Source organism: Delphinapterus leucas, chromosome 12 (assembly GCF_059928025.1).
Source record: "Delphinapterus leucas isolate spDelLeu-1000000601 "Yukka" chromosome 12, BTC_Dleu_Yukka2, whole genome shotgun sequence".
Lineage (NCBI taxonomy): Eukaryota > Metazoa > Chordata > Mammalia > Artiodactyla > Monodontidae > Delphinapterus > Delphinapterus leucas.
The window spans coordinates 15,582,441-15,604,187 of record NC_143140.1 but is presented as its reverse complement, the minus strand read 5'-3'; the positions used below and the strand labels follow the sequence as shown (position 1 = coordinate 15,604,187).

The 21,747-nt window shown below is 38.7% G+C and overlaps 1 protein-coding gene across 3 annotated transcripts in view; it reads right to left on the bottom strand.

The window, feature by feature from the left end:
- The window catches only part of LOC111183251 (regulating synaptic membrane exocytosis protein 1), a 189,844-nt gene that overhangs the window by 123,796 nt on the left and 44,301 nt on the right, over positions 1 to 21,747 (bottom strand). Inside the window, exons 14-17 of one of the 3 annotated variants that reach the window (XM_022590445.3) lie at positions 21,415 to 21,477; positions 17,717 to 17,794; positions 17,023 to 17,115; positions 16,480 to 16,569 (exon numbers count right to left, since the gene is read on the bottom strand). In XM_022590445.3, coding sequence (XP_022446153.1) covers positions 16,480 to 16,569; positions 17,023 to 17,115; positions 17,717 to 17,794; positions 21,415 to 21,477 — 324 coding nt within the window. Of the gene's footprint in view, positions 1 to 8,045; positions 8,130 to 16,479; positions 16,570 to 17,022; positions 17,116 to 17,716; positions 17,795 to 21,414; positions 21,478 to 21,747 lie in introns of all 3 variants that reach the window. The other 2 variants (XM_022590440.2, XM_022590437.2) reach the window with 2 other exon arrangements.

Below are 21,747 nucleotides of genomic sequence, written 5' to 3'. Positions count from 1 at the left end.
CAGCTTACATATGTCTATTCAACCTAAAATGTGTCTGGACTACAATATATTTGAAACAAAAACAAAATATTGTGGTCAAGAAACTCACTTCTTTAAAACAAAACAGAGAAACCATAAAAAACATTATAGTTTATCTTGATAATTGATTGTCTACAATTTATCCTTATTTTTATTTCCTGCTATCCCTTCCTTCCAACAATGTTAAGGAGAAAACTGTCTTGTTTGGAGATATTATTAACGTGTAACATCGTACTAGTTTCAGGTGTTTGACATAATTATTCAATATTTGTGAATATGACAAAATGACCACTGCAATAAGCCTAGTCAACACCCACCGCCACTAGCTAGAAATTTTCTTTTCTTGTGATGAGAAACTTCAAGATCTAGTCTCTTGTCTCTACTCCTTTTACTTATTAAGGCCAGATGCTCTGAAATCCAGCATAGGTCCAGGCACAGGGATGCACATCAAAGTGCCAGGTCCACATATAGGGGGCGTGCGCTTCTGGTGATGCTCGTCCCGCCCCTCCTCTCTCCCTGCTGCCACTTGCTCGGCTCACATGAGTTTGCCCTCAAACTCAGAATCTGGGTTTAGAATTCGGGTTCCAGCTGTGTATCCTTGAGACTTTCATGACTCTGACATCTCGCTTCTGAGGTGGCAAAAGGGATGTGACAGAGGAGGGGCATCTCTCCTTACCACGTCCCTTGACTAGTTGGAAATCAGTCTATTCCCCAGGAAAACTCTGGGCCAGGACTGAGGGAGGCACCGCCTTATTTATTGTCACGATGATCCTTCGGGAAGGGGTTCACCTCACAGATGAGGAGACAGGCTCGGGACAGGCCACATGGCCGGTGGCAGAGCCGCGGCTAGAAGCTAAGTCCGGCTCCTGAACTGCTTCTGTCACACACTGTCCAGCAAAGAGGGTGCAGGGGTTGACTCTGACGCCTGCCCGCTGGGTGCAGCCTTGTTCACAGAGGGAAGAGACCACAACGCCAGGCACAGGCTGGGGCATGGAGGTGCTCCTCCGACACTAGGGGGTAGCTTTTAGCTACCTTGATGATCGTGCGGTCGGGAGAGGGGACCGCAGGATGCAGGGGAGCAGAGAGGTCCTGAGCACTTGCCTGCACTCAACGTGGAGCTCGTGGGGAAGAGAAGCTGCTCCTGAAGCAAAGGGAAGCGAGCACGTGCAGAGCAGGTGCTCGCGGCGGGGTGATGGCAGAGGAAGAGGAAGAAAGTCTGCAGACCCCGGGGCCTGAGCTCGAAATTAAACGTCCTATATCATCTGGGGAAATGTATGCTTGGCCCCAGGAGTGCCCAGGGACCGGGAGAGCCAGAGTCCCTCGTCCCCTCTCAGAAGAGTGAGAGTCAAGTGAGAACCCAGAGTTTAAGGTCAACTCATGAAGCTCACGGTCACGAAGGGTTTTCACCCACTCACTCACTCGCTGACAAATATCTGTTGCATGTGTATATATGTCAGGCACTGCTCTAGCTGCTTGGAATATGTCTGTGAACAAAGCAGACAAAATTTCTGCCTTCAAGCAATTCGTGTTCTAGTGGTAGAAGACAAACCATAAGCAAAGACAGAAACAGAAACAAAAAAACCCTCAAACAAGTAAATTGTATAACATGTCAGAAGGGGATCAGTGCTAACAACAGCAATGATGAACAGTCAACCAGGGCAAGGGGGTTCAGAGATGTGGGGATGGATGGTGCCTGGGGACAGGTGTGGATTGCAGTTTGAAGGGAGATGCTCTGGAATGTTCAGGCGACAGTAAGTGGACCAGGAAGGAAAGTGTTGAGAGAGAAGGGTTCGTGGGTGGAGGGCTGGCACGGGAAGCACCTGCAGGCCTTTGTACCAACTTTCTACCTTCCTGTAGCAGAAAGGTGACAAGAATCTTTTAGAACTTCTCTGCTTTTCTCCTATCCCTAGTAATTTCTATGAGTCTGTCTAGACCCAGCCGAGATCTTATTTCTTCTATAAAACTTTCATCTCTTCCGCTTCTCATCCCTAAACTTAATGGGTTTGGATGCAAGGCTGATCATCACAGTACCTGGTGATGGTGATAATGACAACCATGACGATACTAACAGTGTCTAATATTTACTAAGAACTTGCTGCATTATCTCATCTAAGCTCACCAATCCAACAAGGAGGTACTAAGCTTTCAGCCTTTATGAGAATAAAGAGATTGAGGCTTAGAGGGGTTAAGTCATTTGCTCTCACTCACGTGGTTCTTACATGTCAAACTAAGAGTCTATAATCTCAATGTCCATGAACGCGTTGCATCTGTGGCATAAATGACACTGGATCATAGTAGCTAAAAGCACGGACTCTAGAGCCAAACTGGGTTTGATCTCTACTCTGTTTCTGACCAGCTGGATGATTTTAGTCAAGTTACTTAGCCTCTCTGGGCCTCAGTTTTTTCCACCTGCAAAATGGCAATAATAACACTATCACCTTATAGATTTGCTAACTCTAAATATTTCAGTATTACTCAGTATTTGTACGGTAGTATTTGTAGTTTTTTGCAGTATTACATAGAACAAGGATTTGTAGCGCTTTTAGCATTACTTAAAATAGGAAGAGATCAATGCTATAAAAGTATTATTTAAAATGATAATAATATATACTTGTTTCTTGAAGATAAAGACTCTTATTCATGTGTAAGAGTATCAAACTCAATGTCCCATAACTGGATGACAAATATTCATGCAGAGGTTCAGGCATCTAACTTTTGTCCTTGTTCTAGTGTTTAACTCATGGATGCCCTTTTTTTTCCTCTTCAAATGCCACAGAAACGTACTTTACTGAAGATTCTTCTAAAGTTTTCTACAAAGGGCATGTCTTTATAATTCTTCTAACCACTTAAAAGAATCCTCAAGTTGAGTTAAGATGACATTCACTTGATTGTAATAATTCAGTGTAAAGCAAGAATAGAGAAGAAAACAGAAAATCCTACTGTCTTTTCTACCCCAAATCCTAAGTTATAGCTATGAATATATTGTATGTTTAAACACAGCTATTTCTTGGAATAGGGTCTTATGATACGTAAACAGGAGAGGTTAAAACCATCAATTTATATTCTTGTACTATTTCCCTGAAACTATTGATCATGTGATCATAAAATGGATCACAGTGAAAGGAACTACCTTCTCCCTTACACTATTCTTTCCTAAGTTCCTCATGGGCAGGAATTGTGTTTGGGTTATTACTGTAACATCAACACCCAGGACATAGTAGCTTCTCAATAAATATGTTGGCTAGGTGGTTAAAAAAGTAATATTTTGAGTATTCTACTGGAATTTGAGAATCTAAAAGCTTACGACAAGTAAAAACCTAATCAGGGTTATACAGTTCAGCTTACATCAAATCAAATAAATTTAGACATAAAACTTGGCATTGTTTTCTGGTCTTTGGTAAAACCTAAGATACCATAAATAAGAAACGCCCTCTGGTTACTGCCTTATGCATAATGAGGTGTCAGTCATCATTACTGGCCCAACACATGTTCATCATGATGCAACCAGGCAGCATGGACTCAGTTTTAGCGTCTTGAGGGCCATCAGAATTCAGCTAGTCCATCTACAACCACCTAAATCTACAGATGAGGAAAATAAGTTCCAGGAAGGTTAAGTGACTTGTCCAAGGGAATATGGGTCTGAGTCAGTTGGTGAGGCACCGTCGTGGCCCGTGGCCCTAGGTTCCCGCCCCCTCTGCCATCGAGTGGCTTTGAATGACGATGTTCGCTGGAGGGATCCTTAGACAAAAGCAAACAAAAAACAGTGACAGTGTCTCCATCGTGTCTTAGTTATTTGGGGTTTTAACGTGTTCTGTTGAATCAAAATTTTTTATCATTATTTTATTACATGTAAAGAATGTTTCTTTGGTGTAGATGTGCAAGAATCAGAGATCCTGTGTTTTTTTTTTTTTTTTTTACTTCGCAACTTACAGTTGTATGATTTTGGCCTGATGCCTCCCAGTTCACAGGGCACAAATTAAGGTCCTTAAAAGCTATAAAGGTATATTCAAATGTAAGCTGTAACAATAATTATTGTATTATTAAATGGAAGCAAGGGTAATAATCAAAAAGTGAGGGCATTCCTAATTAAGTCTAATTTTCTGGAAGTTCCATTTTTAATTATTATTCTCTATTAGATTAAGTGTGAAGATTCATAAAATGTAGTAATGAAAAGAAAGGCAATTGTTAAAATCTGTTTCTGGGCCACTTTCCTTTCCTCATCTATAACTAAATTCAGTTAGAGCAACTCCCTGAAGACACTGATAAATAAAACTTTTCTGAAGATACTACAATTCTATTAAAGTGGAAAATTAACATGCTAATAAGATGAAAATATAGTCTGCTTTGGGGAAAATGTAATAAATTCTACCACATAATGTTTTAATTATAATTAACACTGATATCATAAGAATATTTCTGTCTATATTTTGGTTGCCTATCCAGATGGCTTAATGTGAAATGCAAATCTCCATCATCTTGTTTCCTCATAATTTTGGGAAGGAAAAAATTAAATTTAAACAGAATCTACCTAAACAAGAAATGTTCACATACGGTGAAGATGGATGCATACCATTAAGATATATTTACCCTTTTGTTTATTATTGATATTTATGTATATGACTATAGCCATTAAACAGACTCACTAAGTATTTCAGTACATGGGTACATTTCATTCATTTAAAAAAAAGGACATCTTTGAAAAGCACAGATGATAAAGGATGTTATAAAGCAAACAAAAATGATTAGTGATGCTCTGAATTTACAGGTGGTTCTACATTAACTCTGCATCTACATGGCAAGTATCATGAATTCTGGAAGTGAAAAAGTGGGTAATTTCTTTATCTCATAAATATTTTCAATGGAGAAAGAAGATTCATCCACTTTGAATACAAATGAACCACTTGATATTTAAGGATAAAGATTCCTATAGGCAAGTAGCTGCTTCCAAGTTGCAAAAGAAATCAGAACTAGATTAGCAGAATAATGCAGGAATTAATTTTAAACACAGTGGGATACTTTAATTTAAACTCGAAAATAATGTGATTTTATCAAATATTTTCCATTTTATTTAAGTCACATCAATAAATTGCCTCCTTAAAAATATCATGTACAATGATGCAAAAACAGTCTCAATCAAAACAATGGAGTCAGTAACTTCAAGCCAATGAAGTATCAACATACATCTCAAAACGTACCAAGTAAGAACTATCACCTCACATTTATTAGAACGGTCACTATCAAAACATTGTTTTTAATTTAAAAAGAATATGTTCCGTTTTCTTGAAAAAATATTTACCAAAAAGTTGAATTAGATGGTGATAATAATATTAATAATAACAGTAATTTATACTTGCCTTTCACTTCAGGATGATGCGTTCAACTGTGAGCACTAAACTCAAAACCTCAATGCTTCAGGGATCTATTAAAATACATTTTTTCTAACTTGCCACTCACAAATTTTGGTTAATTTGAAGCCACAAGTAGCTCTCAATTTTACTAAGATTCATAACAGAGTTATGTGCTTACAGGTTCATAAAAGTTACTATTTATATATTAAAATAATGCCATTTACAAAGAAATACTTTGTTATTGGAGTGATGACTCTTAAAATTTTCAATATTTTTAAAATTTTGCAAGAAAATTTTCACTAGAATTTTAAAGTCACAAACATTCCCTGGGGTTCCAAACTTACGTATTTTTTCCTCATCCTTGTTTTACAAAATCCTACAACTTCTAGGAAAATTCCTCCATCTAGAGAAACATGCTTCCATGTTAATTCCAAATAAAGCTATTGTACCACTTGAGATGACATCAAGATTTCTTACTGTTGAAATTAAATTATGGAGAACTGCTACATTAAAAATTGTGTGTGTGTGTGAACACACGCACTGTGTGAAATAAGATGGCAACTCAATGCTTTCCAACTTACTAGAGAGCTCTCTTAAGCAAATACTTACTTACTGTATTACTATGTTAGTTTCAAAATAATCAAATATGCCTTGATGCCAGACATCCAAAGGCGATTATATAAATTGTCACTGATTTTAGAATATTTATTTTTTTAGCAACCAGTGACCTAGGGCAAAAGTCACCTGATGGCAAAATTCTTATGAACATTCACTGTCTCCAAATCTGACGCCATGTTCACCTCATTTGTGAATTGGCGGAAACTTCTGAATGAGTAAATGAAGCTAATAGGAGGTGAAATGCAAGTGTTGTGTTCCTGAGCGGTTGCCATGGTTACCTATGAATTTAGCGTCAGCTGACACAGTAATTTCTCTCTCATTTTTATGGGCACTTATATATTTTAATAATAACAACTTATTGTAAATAACATTCTGTTCCCAACAGTAATAAATCATAGTATCAAGCCATTTAAAATGTATTTCCTTTTGTTGAACACAGAATTAACTTATACATAAATCATAATGAAAAGTAAAGTGTATGTTCAGAATTATGTATTAGGAAGAGTTTCCTTTAATATTCTTATCTAAAAGGACTATTTCTGCTTCTAAAATCTACCTTTAAAATTATATATAAAGTCTATGAAATCAAATATCATAATTCACATGTTATTAAAGGACAACTAATCTTCAACTAATCTTCATCTCATGTATGTAAGAACTAAAACTACTATTTGGATTTCCATGTTGCTTATCCTAAACCCAGATAAACTTACATTTATATTCACTACAGAGACCATCACACTTAATCGTCTTATGCTCTAGCAATCATTGCCTAAGATGAAATCCAGGATAGTCTTTTATAAGAGGAAATTCTAAGTTCCTTCATGGCCATGACACTGCTTTTCTTAAACACTGTTATGACTCTAGCCATTAGAATAGTGCACACAGTAAATGCACAAAAAAGTTTTGCTGAATGAATGAGTAGCAATGTGGGTGCACATTTTAAATTTTTATTTATACTATTATTTTATATTCTTATTTGAGAAAACTTTAAGTTTGTAATAATTTTTACATTGGAGATTTTACTAAGTTTTCTAGTCTCATAAATTCTATCCTAGAAATCAGTTAGCAGTAGAAGGAACTAGATTTAAATTCCAAATACGTTAAGTCATATTAAGAGGTAAAGGTGTTAAAGATTAAAGCATAATAAAATATTCAAAAAGCCTCCATAAAATACCACCTTGGGGTCCAACATTTGTAAGATGACTTATTAATCTTTCCTGAGTGACGGCGTTTAGTTTTTCTTTCAAATTGAAATATACTAAATAAGATGTCACCCATGTGATGACTGAATTTCTGCTTCACCAGAAGAGAAGCAGTCAAAACACCCATAACCTTTTGCAGCCAGTTGGGAAACGACATGGCCTACGTATAAGAGCCATCACAGAAGAGGAGAATTGGGTGAACAACGCCCAAGGAGGAAAACAAAGCAATGGAAATACATATCGTGGCACTTGTGACATCACAGCATGAAGTAGATTCAAAGCACTGATGTTATTTTTAAAAACCTACCTTGTTGACTGACCCTAGCCCTGGACAATACTTGGCTTAAAAACACAATATTCGTAAAATAGATAAGAACGAGGTATTCTGTCTTAAATCAGGGAATGAGGCCCCAAAGCCTAAACTTCATTATTAACAAAACAAGACGATGAAGATCAGATCATCAACCAGTATAACAAAAGAATAGGCTCTATGATAGATTTTAATACATTTTAAAGCACCTGAGAATTTTAATTTAGTCAAGTATAGACAAAATCAATAGTTAAATATGTTTCTAGAAAATCGAAACCCTAAGACAAATGCTCATTAAGAGAGAACTCTCCCACTGGACCCCACTTTACTGTGTTTAAACCATGCCCTGTGCATGCTAGCTTCACTTCAGGAAACATTCTAAGGCGCTTTATCAGAGGTGGATGCATTTAGTTTTGGAATCACCACCTCTTATGCTCTGGCCCCTAAAAGGAAGGCATCATAACCACATGGCCCTTGGCTACCCTCCACTTGGTGGCCTGCCGGCCTCTGGAAGCCACTTGTCTGTGGGGAGGAAGTGACTAGTACCTGTCATTCTCCGGAGACGCATGCTGGATTTGAATCCTGGGGCTAGGAGGCCGTCTCCTATCTAGAGAGGGGGACCATCTACCCCTGTTTGCCCAATGAACAAGACAGGAAAAAACAAGACATTTAGTAACTCCTAAAATAAAAGAATATATGGAACAAGAGGACTGGAAAATCACCCCAAAAAGTCAAAGTGTAGATTCTTTGCTCCATAATTTACTACTCTTCACTTTTGCAGGCCTTGGAAAGATAAATGACAATATTGTAGGAAAATAAAACTTGTAGCCTTACATGTGAATAGAGAAACAACTTATTTGGGAAGATGTTTGAAATCTCCTGTGTAATTTTGTTCTTTTAAATGTGGTGTGTCTGCAAAACTATACATACACATAAATACACATATATAACTTTACAAAGATGCATCCTTAAGAATCAGGCAGATGTCTGAATAAAATAGATTTAAGAAGCCACCAATGCTTATTTGATACTAGGTCTTGAAATTACCAGATAAAGTGGCAAATGAGGTGTGTGAATTTAATACAAAGCAGAAGCATAGTTTAAGTGGAAGAAATAAAACTACTCTCTAGTGTGGAAACAATAACATGGAGAAATAATTCATGGAAACGCTACCAGTGAAGTCCTAACAAGTTTTCTGGGGGAAAACTGCAGGGTTAGTAACTGAAATGAGAAAATTGTGAGCAAAAACCATTGATGGATAAAAGTGGGAAATACAGATAAGTGCCATTGTAAAATAGCATTACCTTCAAAAAATCTTGTTAATCTTTACTTGCAAAGGTCTCTCTCCACGGGGTAAACAGTTGTTTTCTTATTTCAGCATTTACAAGAATACTGTTTTTCTGATTAACAGTTAAAAAGAAGTTTGAAACTTGGTTCATTCTTTTGTTAAACTGTCTTGAGATTCTGTCTCTGCATAACCACAAATTACAGACATCCGGGCAAATACTGAAAAGAGGCAGTAAGGGACTGGACGGCCCAAATTTGGAAATTTTAATATATTCGATATGAACATTTTAAGCAGGATAATTTCTCTGCATATTGGCTTCCTCATATGCAACAAGGGATCACTGAATGGGGTTTAAGACTCATCTAACTATACGATTTTATAATAATCCAAAGAAGACCAGTCGTAACATTTTTTAAGAGCCATCTCTTTTTGCTGTTAACTTGGCTTCATGGATTTATTAGACAATTTGGACAAAAGCAGCAGAGGGCTATCAACATGTGACCAGGATACCTTTAGTCAGCAGGTCTCTTCTCTGAAAGACCCTGGGAAGACTCTTTGTCATCACTCAGCCTTGGATGGATTGAAGGAGGGCTCTGAGGAAGCCGTGAAGCAAACAAAGATACTTGAAAGCAGAATTTGGGCAGAAGAGAAAACCGTGTGGCATGTCCTCTGGAATGTGTTATGTGTTTGTGAAATTGAAAACAAATTTGCATTCACTTCAAATTATTGAATTATTTTAAGTGAGTATATAGTTGGTCAATCCAATCGGAATGCTTGAAAATGTAGCTTTGCACCTTACTGGCTTTTGTTCTGCAGACACAATAAAGAAAAACATTTCTAAAATAGTTGAAAACAATTATAGCTAGTGTTTTTCACATGCAATTGTACTCAGTCATGAGAAAACTTAAGGTGTTCTTTAAAAATACAGAGTCGATATGCTTTTCTTTAAACATTTTTGAAGGAATAAGTAATATTCACTTGACAAGATTATGAATAACCTTGCTTCCTGAGGCAAAATTCCAGTCCTTGTGTTTATTTAAACATGAAAAGTAAAGAAAAATGCTATAATTATGAAACATGCAGTGAAAGCCATGAAAGAGAGGGTGTACGTTTAGAAACAAGGCATTGTGAATGCAAGCTATTAAAAGGTAAACTTTTAGAAATATTTAGCATCATTCATGTATACCTGTGCACTCAAAGTCCTTCTGAATGCTGATATGCAGTCCCAATAACATAAATGTTTGCTTCACCCTCATATCTTGGATATGATGAGAGTAGGATCAAATTATACCCAATTTTTGTCCAAAGAACAGGCATCACATAAGTTTTAATATCATGCATTTGTGAGCTTGAAATATACTAACGTTTTATATGTTTTTAAAATGTGTCCAACTTCTTTCTCTGTTTCTCCTATCACACAGAAGGACCAAAATTAGAATCTTTATTCCCTTATTATTGAGCAAAACACACACCTTCCACGTCCGTTTTCATGCTAGAAGCGAACATGGCAGGCTACACTGGAGTCATTAATCACGAAACTGAACTAGAACAGCCCCTTCTTGATTTTTCTTCCCAACTGTCTTGCCTGTGGGTTACCTTAGTTGCATTAAAAGTGCTTTAATCTCAGGTATTCTAAACTCATTAATTCAGAAACATCTATTTGTTGGGAGCCCATCCTTTTCTCTGTGCTCAGAACAGGAGGGGAAGGGTCACTCTGGTGGCTGTGGAACTGAAGGAACAGGCTGGGGCCTCCCCAAATAAGGGGCTACAGTGTCTTGTTTTGCTTTGTTTGGGCAGTTACATCAACTACACCCAGCACAGAATAAGTAATGAATAAATATTTTCAAATATTTAAGTAGATAATAAGAGGATAAGATTTGAGGTTTGGGGGTAATACTGGTAAGAAGTAATAAGAAACTTAACTAAGAAATCAACAGCGGTGGGCTTCCCTGGTGGCACAGTGGTTGAGAGTCCGCCTGCCGATGCAGGGGGCACGGGTTCGTGCCCCGGGAAGATCCCACATGCCGCGGAGTGGCTGGGCCCGTGAGCCATGGCTGCTGAGCCTGCGCGTCCGGAGCCTGTGCTCCGCGGCGGGAGAGGCCACAACAGTGAGAGGCCCGCGTACCGCAAAAAAAAAAAAAGAAAAGAAATCAACAGCGGTAAGGGGACCCACCGAGGAGATATAAGGACATAGAACTGACAGTCCTCAGCAAGCAATGAAATGGTTCTTACATTGGGGCTCTTCCCCCCAGCAAGGATATACCTTACAACAAAAGTGCGTGTGTTTAAATGTGTCATTCGTATGTATGCTTGCATATTTACACATCTTTCAGTGGTGCATATGTCCTGGCAGAGCATGGCTAAGCAGCTTAACTATCTAAAAGAGAGATTATATGGAAATGTAAACCATTCATTCCCTAAATAGCACACACAAAAAATATCTGTGAAGTTCTGTCATATTAGACACCAAACCTGAACAGACTAGAGATCTGATTATACAGTACATATTTTTATTGTCTATTCCCATTATTCATTTAGTCCTTTGAAACATTTTCCCCAATCCTATTTTAAGTGAAAATTAATATAGGTGCTTATACGTTGGAATAAAGTTTACTTACTTCAATTCAAGTTACAGTTAAGTTTTAGGTAGGAACTTCCTTTCTCTTAGGCCTCGTGTTTCCATGTGGAGGGAAATTCCTTCAAGTCCTACTTCGGGCCTCTCTCCACCCCAAGGAGGGAGGAGGGGGACTTTGTGTTAAAGAATCAGGCAGTGATGACTTAGCCCCTTCTGGATTCCTCCTTCCTAATCAGTCTGCCTGCAAACAGCAAACCCCACAGCAAATCAACCTGCACAGTAGCCCTCACAAGGCAGAAGCCTCTCGTGGTTCAGAAAGTGTGGCAGCCTCTTGGTGAGTCACCAGCAAGCTTACAACCTGAAGTCTAGCTTCTGAACTTGTTCACTGTATTTACGGTGATAATTAGATCCCCCACCTTGCAGTTCTTGGGTCTAGCTCACAACTGGACACAGATTCGGGAGCAGAAAATATGGGGTGTTTTTTTAAGTTCCCCCAAAGCCCCAGATGGAACATGTACTAAGTAAAAAATAATAATGCTATCGCAAGAGATGGTAAGGCCAAATATGATCCCTGAGCTCCAGGAGTACAACCTAGTGGAAGAAACAAGCGTGACTAAGTGAAACAGAACGCATGTGATGTTACATGGGCCCAGAAAAGAGAGTTAATAATTCTGCCTGGCAAGGAAAGGCGAGCATGTGCGGGAGAGGTTAAGAGAAGTTTTATAGACGAAATGGTTATTTGACCTCCTGTTTTGAAGAATGAGGAGAATTTTTAGGCAGACAACAAAGGAAAAAGGGTATTTCAATTTTAATGGGAAAAAGACTTGAGACAAAAAGGAACAGAACGATTAATAGAGCTTATGAGAAATTAACGGGGCAAGAATGGCATCGGAAGTGGGGATGGGCTATAGTATAATGAAGCAGGGAGGGGGGGCGGTATCTGTCTTGGAGATTCTTGAAGGAGAACCGATAGGACTTCTTGTCTCATCAAATGAGACGAAGGAGCAGAAGTATTTCCAGATTATGTGGATGGTTATATGTCAAAGCTGCCAAAGTACAGGGACATTTCGGAAGAGAAAGCATTTTGCTGGCAGAGGATGTGAGGGAGACAGTGCATTTGATTTCGACTTTTGATGCACACAGGGTCTACCAACCACCAAGAAATTTAGGCCTGGTTTGCAGGGGAGGGTCTGGCATGACCAGTTACAGTGGAGTGTTGTCTCCATATGTATTAGTGTGGAAACTTTTTTTTAAGCTTATTTATTTATTTTTGGCTGTGTTAGGTCTTCGTTGCTGCGCACGGGCTTTCTCTAGTTGTGTCGAGCGGGGGCTACTCTTCGTTGCGGTGCGCGGGCTTCTCATTGCGGTGGCTTGTCTTGTTGCGGAGCACGGGCTTCTCATTGCGGTGGCTTGTCTTGTTGCGGAGCACGGGCTCTAGGCACGCGGGCTCATTAGTTGTGGTTTGAGGGCTCAGTAGTTGTGGCTCACGGGCTTAGTTGCTCCGCGGCATGTGGGATCTTCCCAGACCAGGGCTCGAACCGGTGTCCCCTGCATTGGCAGGCGGATTCTTAACCACTGCGCGACCAGGGATGCCCCAGTGTGGAAACTTCTGACTGATAGACATATAATTTCAGGGATGGGATGGGTGGGGCAAAAGAGGAAAGCTGAGGGGGAGACAGAGACAGGGAGGTTAAGCAGCCTGTAAAGGAGACTGCCTTAGCACAGAGGTGTTAGGGAATTTGTGAAGGATACTGAAGAAAGGAGAGGTTAGATTTCTGGAAGAGGTCAAGGAAGAAGATAAAACATCCAAGGAAAGGAATCATTCTCCAGGTGCTCTAGAAATCAGTGTTTCTGAACACGTAAGCAACATTCTGCTGTAAAACCCAGGAAAGGAAAGGTTAACAGCAGGCCTGGAACTCACTCCTTCCTGATCAGGGAACAAGGGGGAACCGATGACCTCAAGCTGACCTTGACACAGATGAAGGAAGGTACAGTGACCTTGACCAGACCTCCTTGTAAGCATGCAGTGGTATTTGCTAGAGAAAAGGTAAAAGAGAGTCCTTATCTATTCAACGTCTTCAGCAGGGTACAACTAGTCTTTCTACATCTTTCACTGTAAATGAACCCCAAATTTCCTGACTTATAGGTCATGACTGGATGGGGCAATGGGGTAACCCCTACGTATCTTTGCTAGTTGTGTAATCAACAGAATATGTTATATAATGGAGATGCTCAAACACAGAAATTACTTCCTCTGCAAACAGTGTTTCCACGTGCCTGTCTCAAATTTCATCTGTTAACCTGGGCCAAACCATCCTCGTAAGGGAGAAAAGGCTGGCCTGATGGTTTTGGGGTCCTTCGGCAAGAGAACATGCTAACTGTGCCTGGCGCTCCTTTATCTTGGAATAATCAGTGAAGTGTGGTGTGGGGTACTGAGTCTGCTTTAACAATTTCATCCTTTGTACTAACACAGAACTTCCTTTGCTTTCAGAGTTAGTGAAGATACTCCAGAGAAGGGCATTAAGTAGGTATAACAGCATACACATGTTCATCAAGATGGTTTAGAATCAGCAAATTGTTTGACCTCGATAGGTTACAAGGCTGTGGGAATATTGATATGTCACCATCTCAAGAATATGAAGTTATGTCTTTAACAACTTTTCTATAATATCTTATCTACTATGTATATGTCAGGCATTGATCAGCTCTCTGGTCAGTCACCAGAACTAAGTAACCTGGAAAACCCTCAAAGCTTCCCCAGTTCCTACTCTCCTCACGTCCTGTCTGGGGACTTACAGGTGCATCTTCCAAAGAGCACAAAGCCCCCACTGCTGGTCCTACTCTGTCCTGTCTCAAAGCTGCTCAGAGGTCTGTGCGCAGAAGGACGGCATCCTCCACACCAAGACACACCTACAGCATCTGTAAATTTCCTCATGAGAACTCATCTCACTTTATTTTCTTCTTGACAACAAATTGACCCCAATAAGTTAAAGAACATTAGTAACACCAATTCCAGTCCCCTTTCATTTTTTTTCAAGGGGAAATTTATTTTTTATTCAATAGATAGAGTGAATGTAGGTTTCAATCATATTTTCTCTTCTTCTATCAAAAGCACGTATCATAAGTGAGTGCACTCAGACCTCACTATGACCTGTAAAAGAATCGTGGCCAGATTATTTGTCTACAGGTTGGCCTGTTCTAAGGGTATTATCAGAGATGAAATTCACCAATACATGGATCTGTGAATTCTCTGGCTTCAGAGCAACAAGAGAACACGTGCTCGACAGGCTTCAGCGACAGAATAAAACTGTACTGTCCAATGTAGTAGCCACAAGTGGTCAAGGAGCACTGTGAAAAAAGAATGCAGGGCTTCCCTGGTGGCGCAGCGGTTGGGAGTCCGCCTGCCGATGCAGGGGACGCGGGTTCGTGCCCCGGTCTGGGGAAATCCCACGTGCCGCGGAGCAGCTGGGCTCGTGAGCCATGGCCGCTGAGCTTGCGCGTCTGGAGCCTGTGCTCCGCAACGGGAGAGGCCACAACAGTGAGAGGCCCGTGTACAGCAAAAAAAAAAAAAAAAAGGAATGCAAAATACATCACTAACAGTTTTTAACTGATTATATGTTAAAATGATAATATTTCAGATATATACTAAAGTATTAAAGTTAATTTCATATTTTAATATGGCAAACAGAAAGTTTAAAATTATGCATGTGGCTCAAACTGTATTTCTGTTAGACAGAACCAATAGAGATGACATTTAAGATGTTAGGGTATCGTTGTAGTCAGAAGATTCTGCTGACTTCATTCTATCCTTGTTTTAACACTAACCAGAAACATATAAGGAAATAATAATAAGTAAAAAAATATAAAAATGTTTTTTCTTGCTACTCTTGTACATATTTTTGGGGGGGTAATATACAACAAATGAGAATAATGAAACAATTTCAATTGTGAATTTAGAAGAGCCCATTTAACTAAAGAAGAGCCCATTTCAACTAAAATGTCTTCTACAAATGTAAAGAAATACAAAAAGTTAGATTCCATTGTTTTCTATTACAAATTTTGCGAATACAAAATTAAAAAGTAGATTTTTTTAGTAGGATCTTATGAAGACACTAAAAAATGAACATGTCTACCTGTACCAATCATTAAATTCCAGAAATAAACATCTCATAAATAAGTGAGTAGAATCAGACTAGAAAGATTGCTAAAGGAAAGATTTAAGCAGCCTCTGAAGAAGAGGAAAAGTGGGTTACATTAACACAACTAAACATTTTTCTTCAGGATTTGTGAAGAGGTAGTATGCAAATTTCCAGTGAATGACTTCTAATTGAAAAGAGATAACAATTATAACCAAGACTATCAATTATAACCAAGTTTACTGGAATAGAAAGTTCCACCACAATGGAAAAATTAGCTGGCTCACAATTAGGAGACAGCGTAGTACATGACCATTTAATTAAAGTCAGAATTATTTATTAATCAATCAATTTAAAGTGTTAAGCAAAATTACGTATGTGTGTATATAATGTGCCTTTATTTTTGTAAGGCATCAGGAAATCTATAATAAACATACTATTTTTTGTTGAAATATAACTTAAGGCAAAACGATCTATATCAAAGAGCAAGTTGATTTAAAAAAAAACTGAAAATAGATGCACAAAGGAAGTATTCTATCTAAATAAGATTCTTGTTTTGCATTTATGGAAGACTGTAGTTGAACCTATAAATACTATTTATCAGCGGAAGTACTAGGAAAGTGATCTTCCCCTTCAGATAACTCACTGGCTCTCACAACCATATCAGCGTACCGAAGGCTCCCTGAGTAGGTGTAAAGAAAACCACTGAACAGCAACAAAAGGGGAAAAGCAGCAGCGAGAAGCAGTTACAAATCACGTCACGCCATTTGCAACAGCATTCACGGAAATATGTGTATGTGCTCCCTCTGGCTCTGCCACATACACACATCTCTACACAGGCGTGTACAGAAGGGAGGGGAAATGCAGACAGTCGGCAAGTGAACGTGGATGAATAAGCTGTGAGACTCAATGACACAAAACAAAGTGATAGGGAAAAAAATGACTGTACAAAATGACAGGAGATTAAGAAAGTCTTTATACCTTTCTCGTTCTGGTGAATGCAAACTAGCATCTGGTCTCAAGCAGTTGGTACTAGCACTCCTCGCCCTGTCAAGGGAGGGCTGCAGGTCACTAGTGCCAGTGCATTGCATCCAGGGTGGAGGAGAAAGACAGAGAAAACAGAGAGAGGAAGACCAGTTAGAGAGGAAAGCATCGAGTCCTGTCCCCTTTACACAAAGTGCAGAATCACTGCGAGTCGGTTCATAAGGGTGTGAGCGCTGACAGGATGGCCGTGCACAGTTTTGTTTAGAAAAAGACACTAAACAAAGATTATGCTTGAATTGCTTTGCATAATTTTTTTAAAAGGGTCTCAGACTGAAAAAAATGAGGCTAAGTCACACCTACTTATGAAAAAACTGGATACAGAAAGCACTGAAACAAAACGCCTAACACTTCATTACCAAGGACAGATGCCACACCAAAACAAAATGAAGGACAGCAGAGGAGGAAAATTTTACAACTCAGCTATTTTGGTTCAAACACTAGACAGGGGAGGTGGACGGTATGACGTCCAAACGTCCTTACCTAACCAGAATCTGATCAGTAAACCTCAGTGCTCTCGAGTGAAAGCATTCATGGTGAAGGGGTTTGGTTTTAGTATGTGCAGGCAGAATTGAGCTCCACAAAGTAAAATCGTCCCAAAATAAAATAATATAAAATCAATTCTCATAATTGAAATCAACAAGTAAAACAACAAATAAATGACAAAGAAGACAACGACTAGAAATCCGATATTTGAGTAAGCAGATTTCATTTAGAGAAATATTCCAGCATAGGTTTTATAATTAAAGCTATTTTTACTTTTTTAATTGTATTTTTAAATTAGTTTTTATTGGACGATAGTTGATTTACACTGTTGTGTTAGTTTCTGCTATACAGCAAAATGAATCAGTTATACATATGCATATATCCACTCTTTTTTAGATTCTATTCCCATATAATTAAAAAGTAATGAGCAGAGTTCCCTGCGCTATACAGGAGGTTCTTATCAGCTGCCTATTTTATATGTAGTAGAGTGTGTATGTCAATCCCAATCTCCCAATTTATCCTTCCCCCCCGTTCCCCCTAAAAGCTATTTTTAGATATCATGAGTTTTCTCTGTATCAAATTAATTTTAAGAGGAAATGCTAATGCTTTATTAGAAAGTAAATTTGCTATTTTTAGTTGGTGAGGGATTAGGGATTAGTTTATAACTGAGACTCACTGTTGTGACTCTTACCTGTAAATATTCCAGTGAGAACAGCTCTCTAACAAGGGCATCTTGGGCGGTAATGTTTTATAGTGCCTAACAAGATGTCTGGAACATGGGAACGCAGACATGCAGGAAACAGAAAAATACATGTGAAGCGAATTTTATCAGGATATGAAAAAAGTAGGAGGCCTAGAAAGCTACAAACACAGATGGATCTTTTGTTTTTCTCAGAAAAACCACAATAATTATTTGAAGGTAGGAAAAGAACTGTTAAATATGGAATCATGGGCATGTCTTCATAATTAAGATGAAGACTTAAGTTATAGTTTTAAAAGCCTTAATTTGAAAAAGATTTGAGAACTACACTCTATGAAGTAACCAACATGAAACTTACTATTTAATCCCTGTGTAATATTATACCTGCTTCTATGGAAATAACTCATAGCTAAAAGTACTAATCAAATAATTTATGAAATTTGGGAATTAATATGACTAAAAGTTAATAGTCTAATAACAAGCAAAATGCTGACCAGCATTGCAGGGACAAGGCTGGTCACAGTACTGAAGGCAGTAAAGGAAGGAAGGTCAAGAGGTGACTGCAGGGCTTCCCTGGTGGTGCAGTGGTTGAGAGTCCACCTGCCGATGCAGGAGATGCGGGTTCCTGCCCCGGTCCGGGAAGATCCTACATGCCGCGGAGCGGCTCGGCCCGTGAGCCATAGCTGCTGAGCCTGTGCGTCCGGAGCCTGTGCTCCGCAACGGGAGAGGCCACAACAGTGAGAGGCCCGCGTACCGCAAAAAAAAAAAAAAAAAAAAAAAAAAAAAAAAAGAGGTGACTGCAGTGGACAAGTCCTTTCCATTTGTCACCTTCTGGATACAAATCCAACAGCAGGTAACATTTATCACCAGAAATTGGGTGGGATGGGTATTAGCTGCAACCAGAACATGAATTCTGACTTGGCAGAAACAAGACCCAACATCATTTGAATTCCTTTAAAACCTATAAGGAATTGTGGACTGTCTATATCACCAAGGGTAAACCTGGTCCTGTCAATGAATGTTTTGGTAATTTAATAATGTTTCTACAAACTTTAACTGTCAATATGAAAATCTATTGTCCATTTTGGCTTACATTAAAGTATGATAAAATCAGGAATAGAATAAACATTTGCTGAGGACATGTTAAATATCAAACACCCCCATGGGTTTATTCATGTTTATACTAATGGTTGATTCAGGAAATCTTTTAAAGCTGTGGTTTAAAATGTATTAAAGTACCACATTCAAGCACAGATTGAGGACACTTTTACTGAAGCAAAGGATTCAGCCTGCTTCACAGACAGAATCTTCTTTTCAACTCCTAAACCTTAGGCAACTGTCTTTAGCAACAAGTTGCTATACAACTTTTCTAAGCAATTGGTTCAAAAGTGAATTTTTTTGGGGGGGTACACTCTAACAGGGGTCAGCAGAGAATGGAAATAGAATGAAAAGTGGCCAGAGTTTTTAGTCTGAAGGTCCACGTTGGCTTTGCCATTTATTGGCTGTGAACCTGGATAATTCAAGTCATCAGGCCTTTTTCTACATCTATATCATGGAGGAAATAATCTCTCACAGGGATGCTGTGAGGATTAAGTGAAATAACAGGTACAAAGGGTCTAGGACACAGTAAGGAAGCCACAGCATTTTCTGTACAACATGACTGTCTCAGGAAAGGTTTTATGGAAAATGCATTTGATAATGGTAACAGTGAGGGGGGGGATGAATTAAACAATATGAGACAGATTTCTGTAGTATGTGACTTTGATATGCTGTGCGTATGAAATCTCCAGGGAGTGGCTTTAATTTGCAAAGTTTCCAAAATATGTTTGACTCACAGACTCTTAAATTGGCTGAACTTCATGCGGAACCAACTCCTCGGATCACATTTTTGGAAAAACTAGGTCAGTGGAAAACTTCAAATAGACCTGATTTTGAATCCTTGCTCTGTAACATGTCAAATAAAACTTTCTTAGCATCTTTCCTCATCTGTGAAATGAGGATAATAATGTTCATATGATACAACTATTGTCAGGACATTGAGATAAAATTCCTTAAATAATTACCACTGTGCTTGGTACTCAATGAATGTTTTTTCCTTGTTTACTGGAAAGTAGTAAATCCACAGGTTTTATTCTTAAAAGTCGTAAGTGAATATGATAGGTTGTATTCTGAAGATAAGATTTTACAAAATGATGAAACTACTAGCTTATTCTATTGTGCCTATCCTGTTATTTTACCTTCGAAAGTGGGATGTAACGGAAAGAAAAACAATATATTTAGTGATTCTGTCTAGCTTATTGGTGTGAATGTGTTAAAAGTACCCACACGTTGGGGGCCAGGCACACACCAGATGCCTAATAAATATGAAAGCTTTGTTTTGTTTGTGTTTTATAGTTGTAGTCACCCCAACAGGACTATGAGAAAATTTTCTGAATCTGTAAAGAAATCATTCCTATTAAACTATTTGTCAGGACAACCAAAGTAAGGCTGGAGGCTTTCGAATTATAAAGAATTGAGCTGGTTTTTTTACAATAGTTAGGATTTTACATTATTTCTCCAGTTTGCAAACAGAACTAACATCCCTCATTTTTCCCTGTGGCACTGCACACAGGGCAGTAGTTATCACTAGGAGAGTTTAATACATGTAGAAAGTTAGTTCTCATTCGGGTGATCACGTTCAATTCCTGAGCGGAAGCCCAGGTCCACACAGACACAATAAAGCTGCATTTGTGTTTGCGTCACAGGTTTTCCAGGTACAGCTCTTTCCTTCTCTCTCCTATTTACTCTTTATTGGCCATAATATTTGAAAGAGTTTATCTGTGTGTTGGTTCATTTATCTCACCTAGTTATTCTTTACCTTCCATTAACTTCACATTGACAATAAATACGCACAGACTGTATTCTTTGAGTAACCTGTAAAAGGACTTATTTGGGATATGAGATCCAAGATGTAATGAGATGAAAATAAAGTGCTAGGTTCTCAGCTCCAATTTAGACGACAATAACGTATCCCCTCTTCTTCTCATCTTTACGGAGGCTTTATACCGTTATGTGTCTCTATGGGAAAGTTGGTAGTGTAGCATTTCTGACCTGGTGAGGGTATGAAGGGAGGGAGGGCTTAGAAGTTAACAGGTCATATATCCGCACTCTTTATCAAGAAGGAAACTGAAGCTCAGCTCTTAAAAATGAAGTGGTAAAGATCTTATTAAAAGCAAATAGAAAGAAAACAACAGTAGAATCAAAACATAAAAATAAAAGAAGGCTAAAACAAAGTGATGAACTTATAATCACGGAAACAGTAACACTGCCATGCACAGCGGATCAGACCTCTTGTGTCTAGATGTGTGTGTGTGTGCGTGTGTGTGTGGTGGGGCTCACAGCGAGGTTATAGAATTTTAATTGCAGAAATCGGTTCCTCGGTTTTGGAAATGTGTAAACACATTTACAGCCACAGAGGCTCAGCAGCCTCTGGATTTCAAATACTTTGATAGAAAAGCAGTCTGTCTGGATCAGAATTCAAATATATTTGGAACCTTTTCCACAACCTCCATATAAAACAAAACCAATTTTGAACACTGGGGAAATTAATTTCACGTATTCGTAATAATACCGCTAAGGGGGAGACGGAAGCAGAGTAGAATGGAAAGAGTCATCACACACAGTTACCGTCACCAAATTCCTGTATTTACCTGGTGGTGTGTAGGCATTCTGCACTTCGTCCTCGTTTTGCTCTGGGAAGCATGAGAAGCTCACTGCACAGACAGGATGGGTGGTGAGTGAAACAGATAAGTTATGAGGCATTAAATGACATGGGTTATGCCAATGGTATGCCGATGACAACATGGAAAGGGAAGAAACCAGATTGTCTACACTAGCATATTTGCTTGAGAGGTTAAACAAAAATAAACATGACAGTACTTTTTAAATTTTCAACAATAAAGTACAAACATTATGGTCGAAGTCCTAGCTGTTGCTGATTTGCTATTGTATTTCAAAGTGATTTCACAGAGTATCAAGGCAAA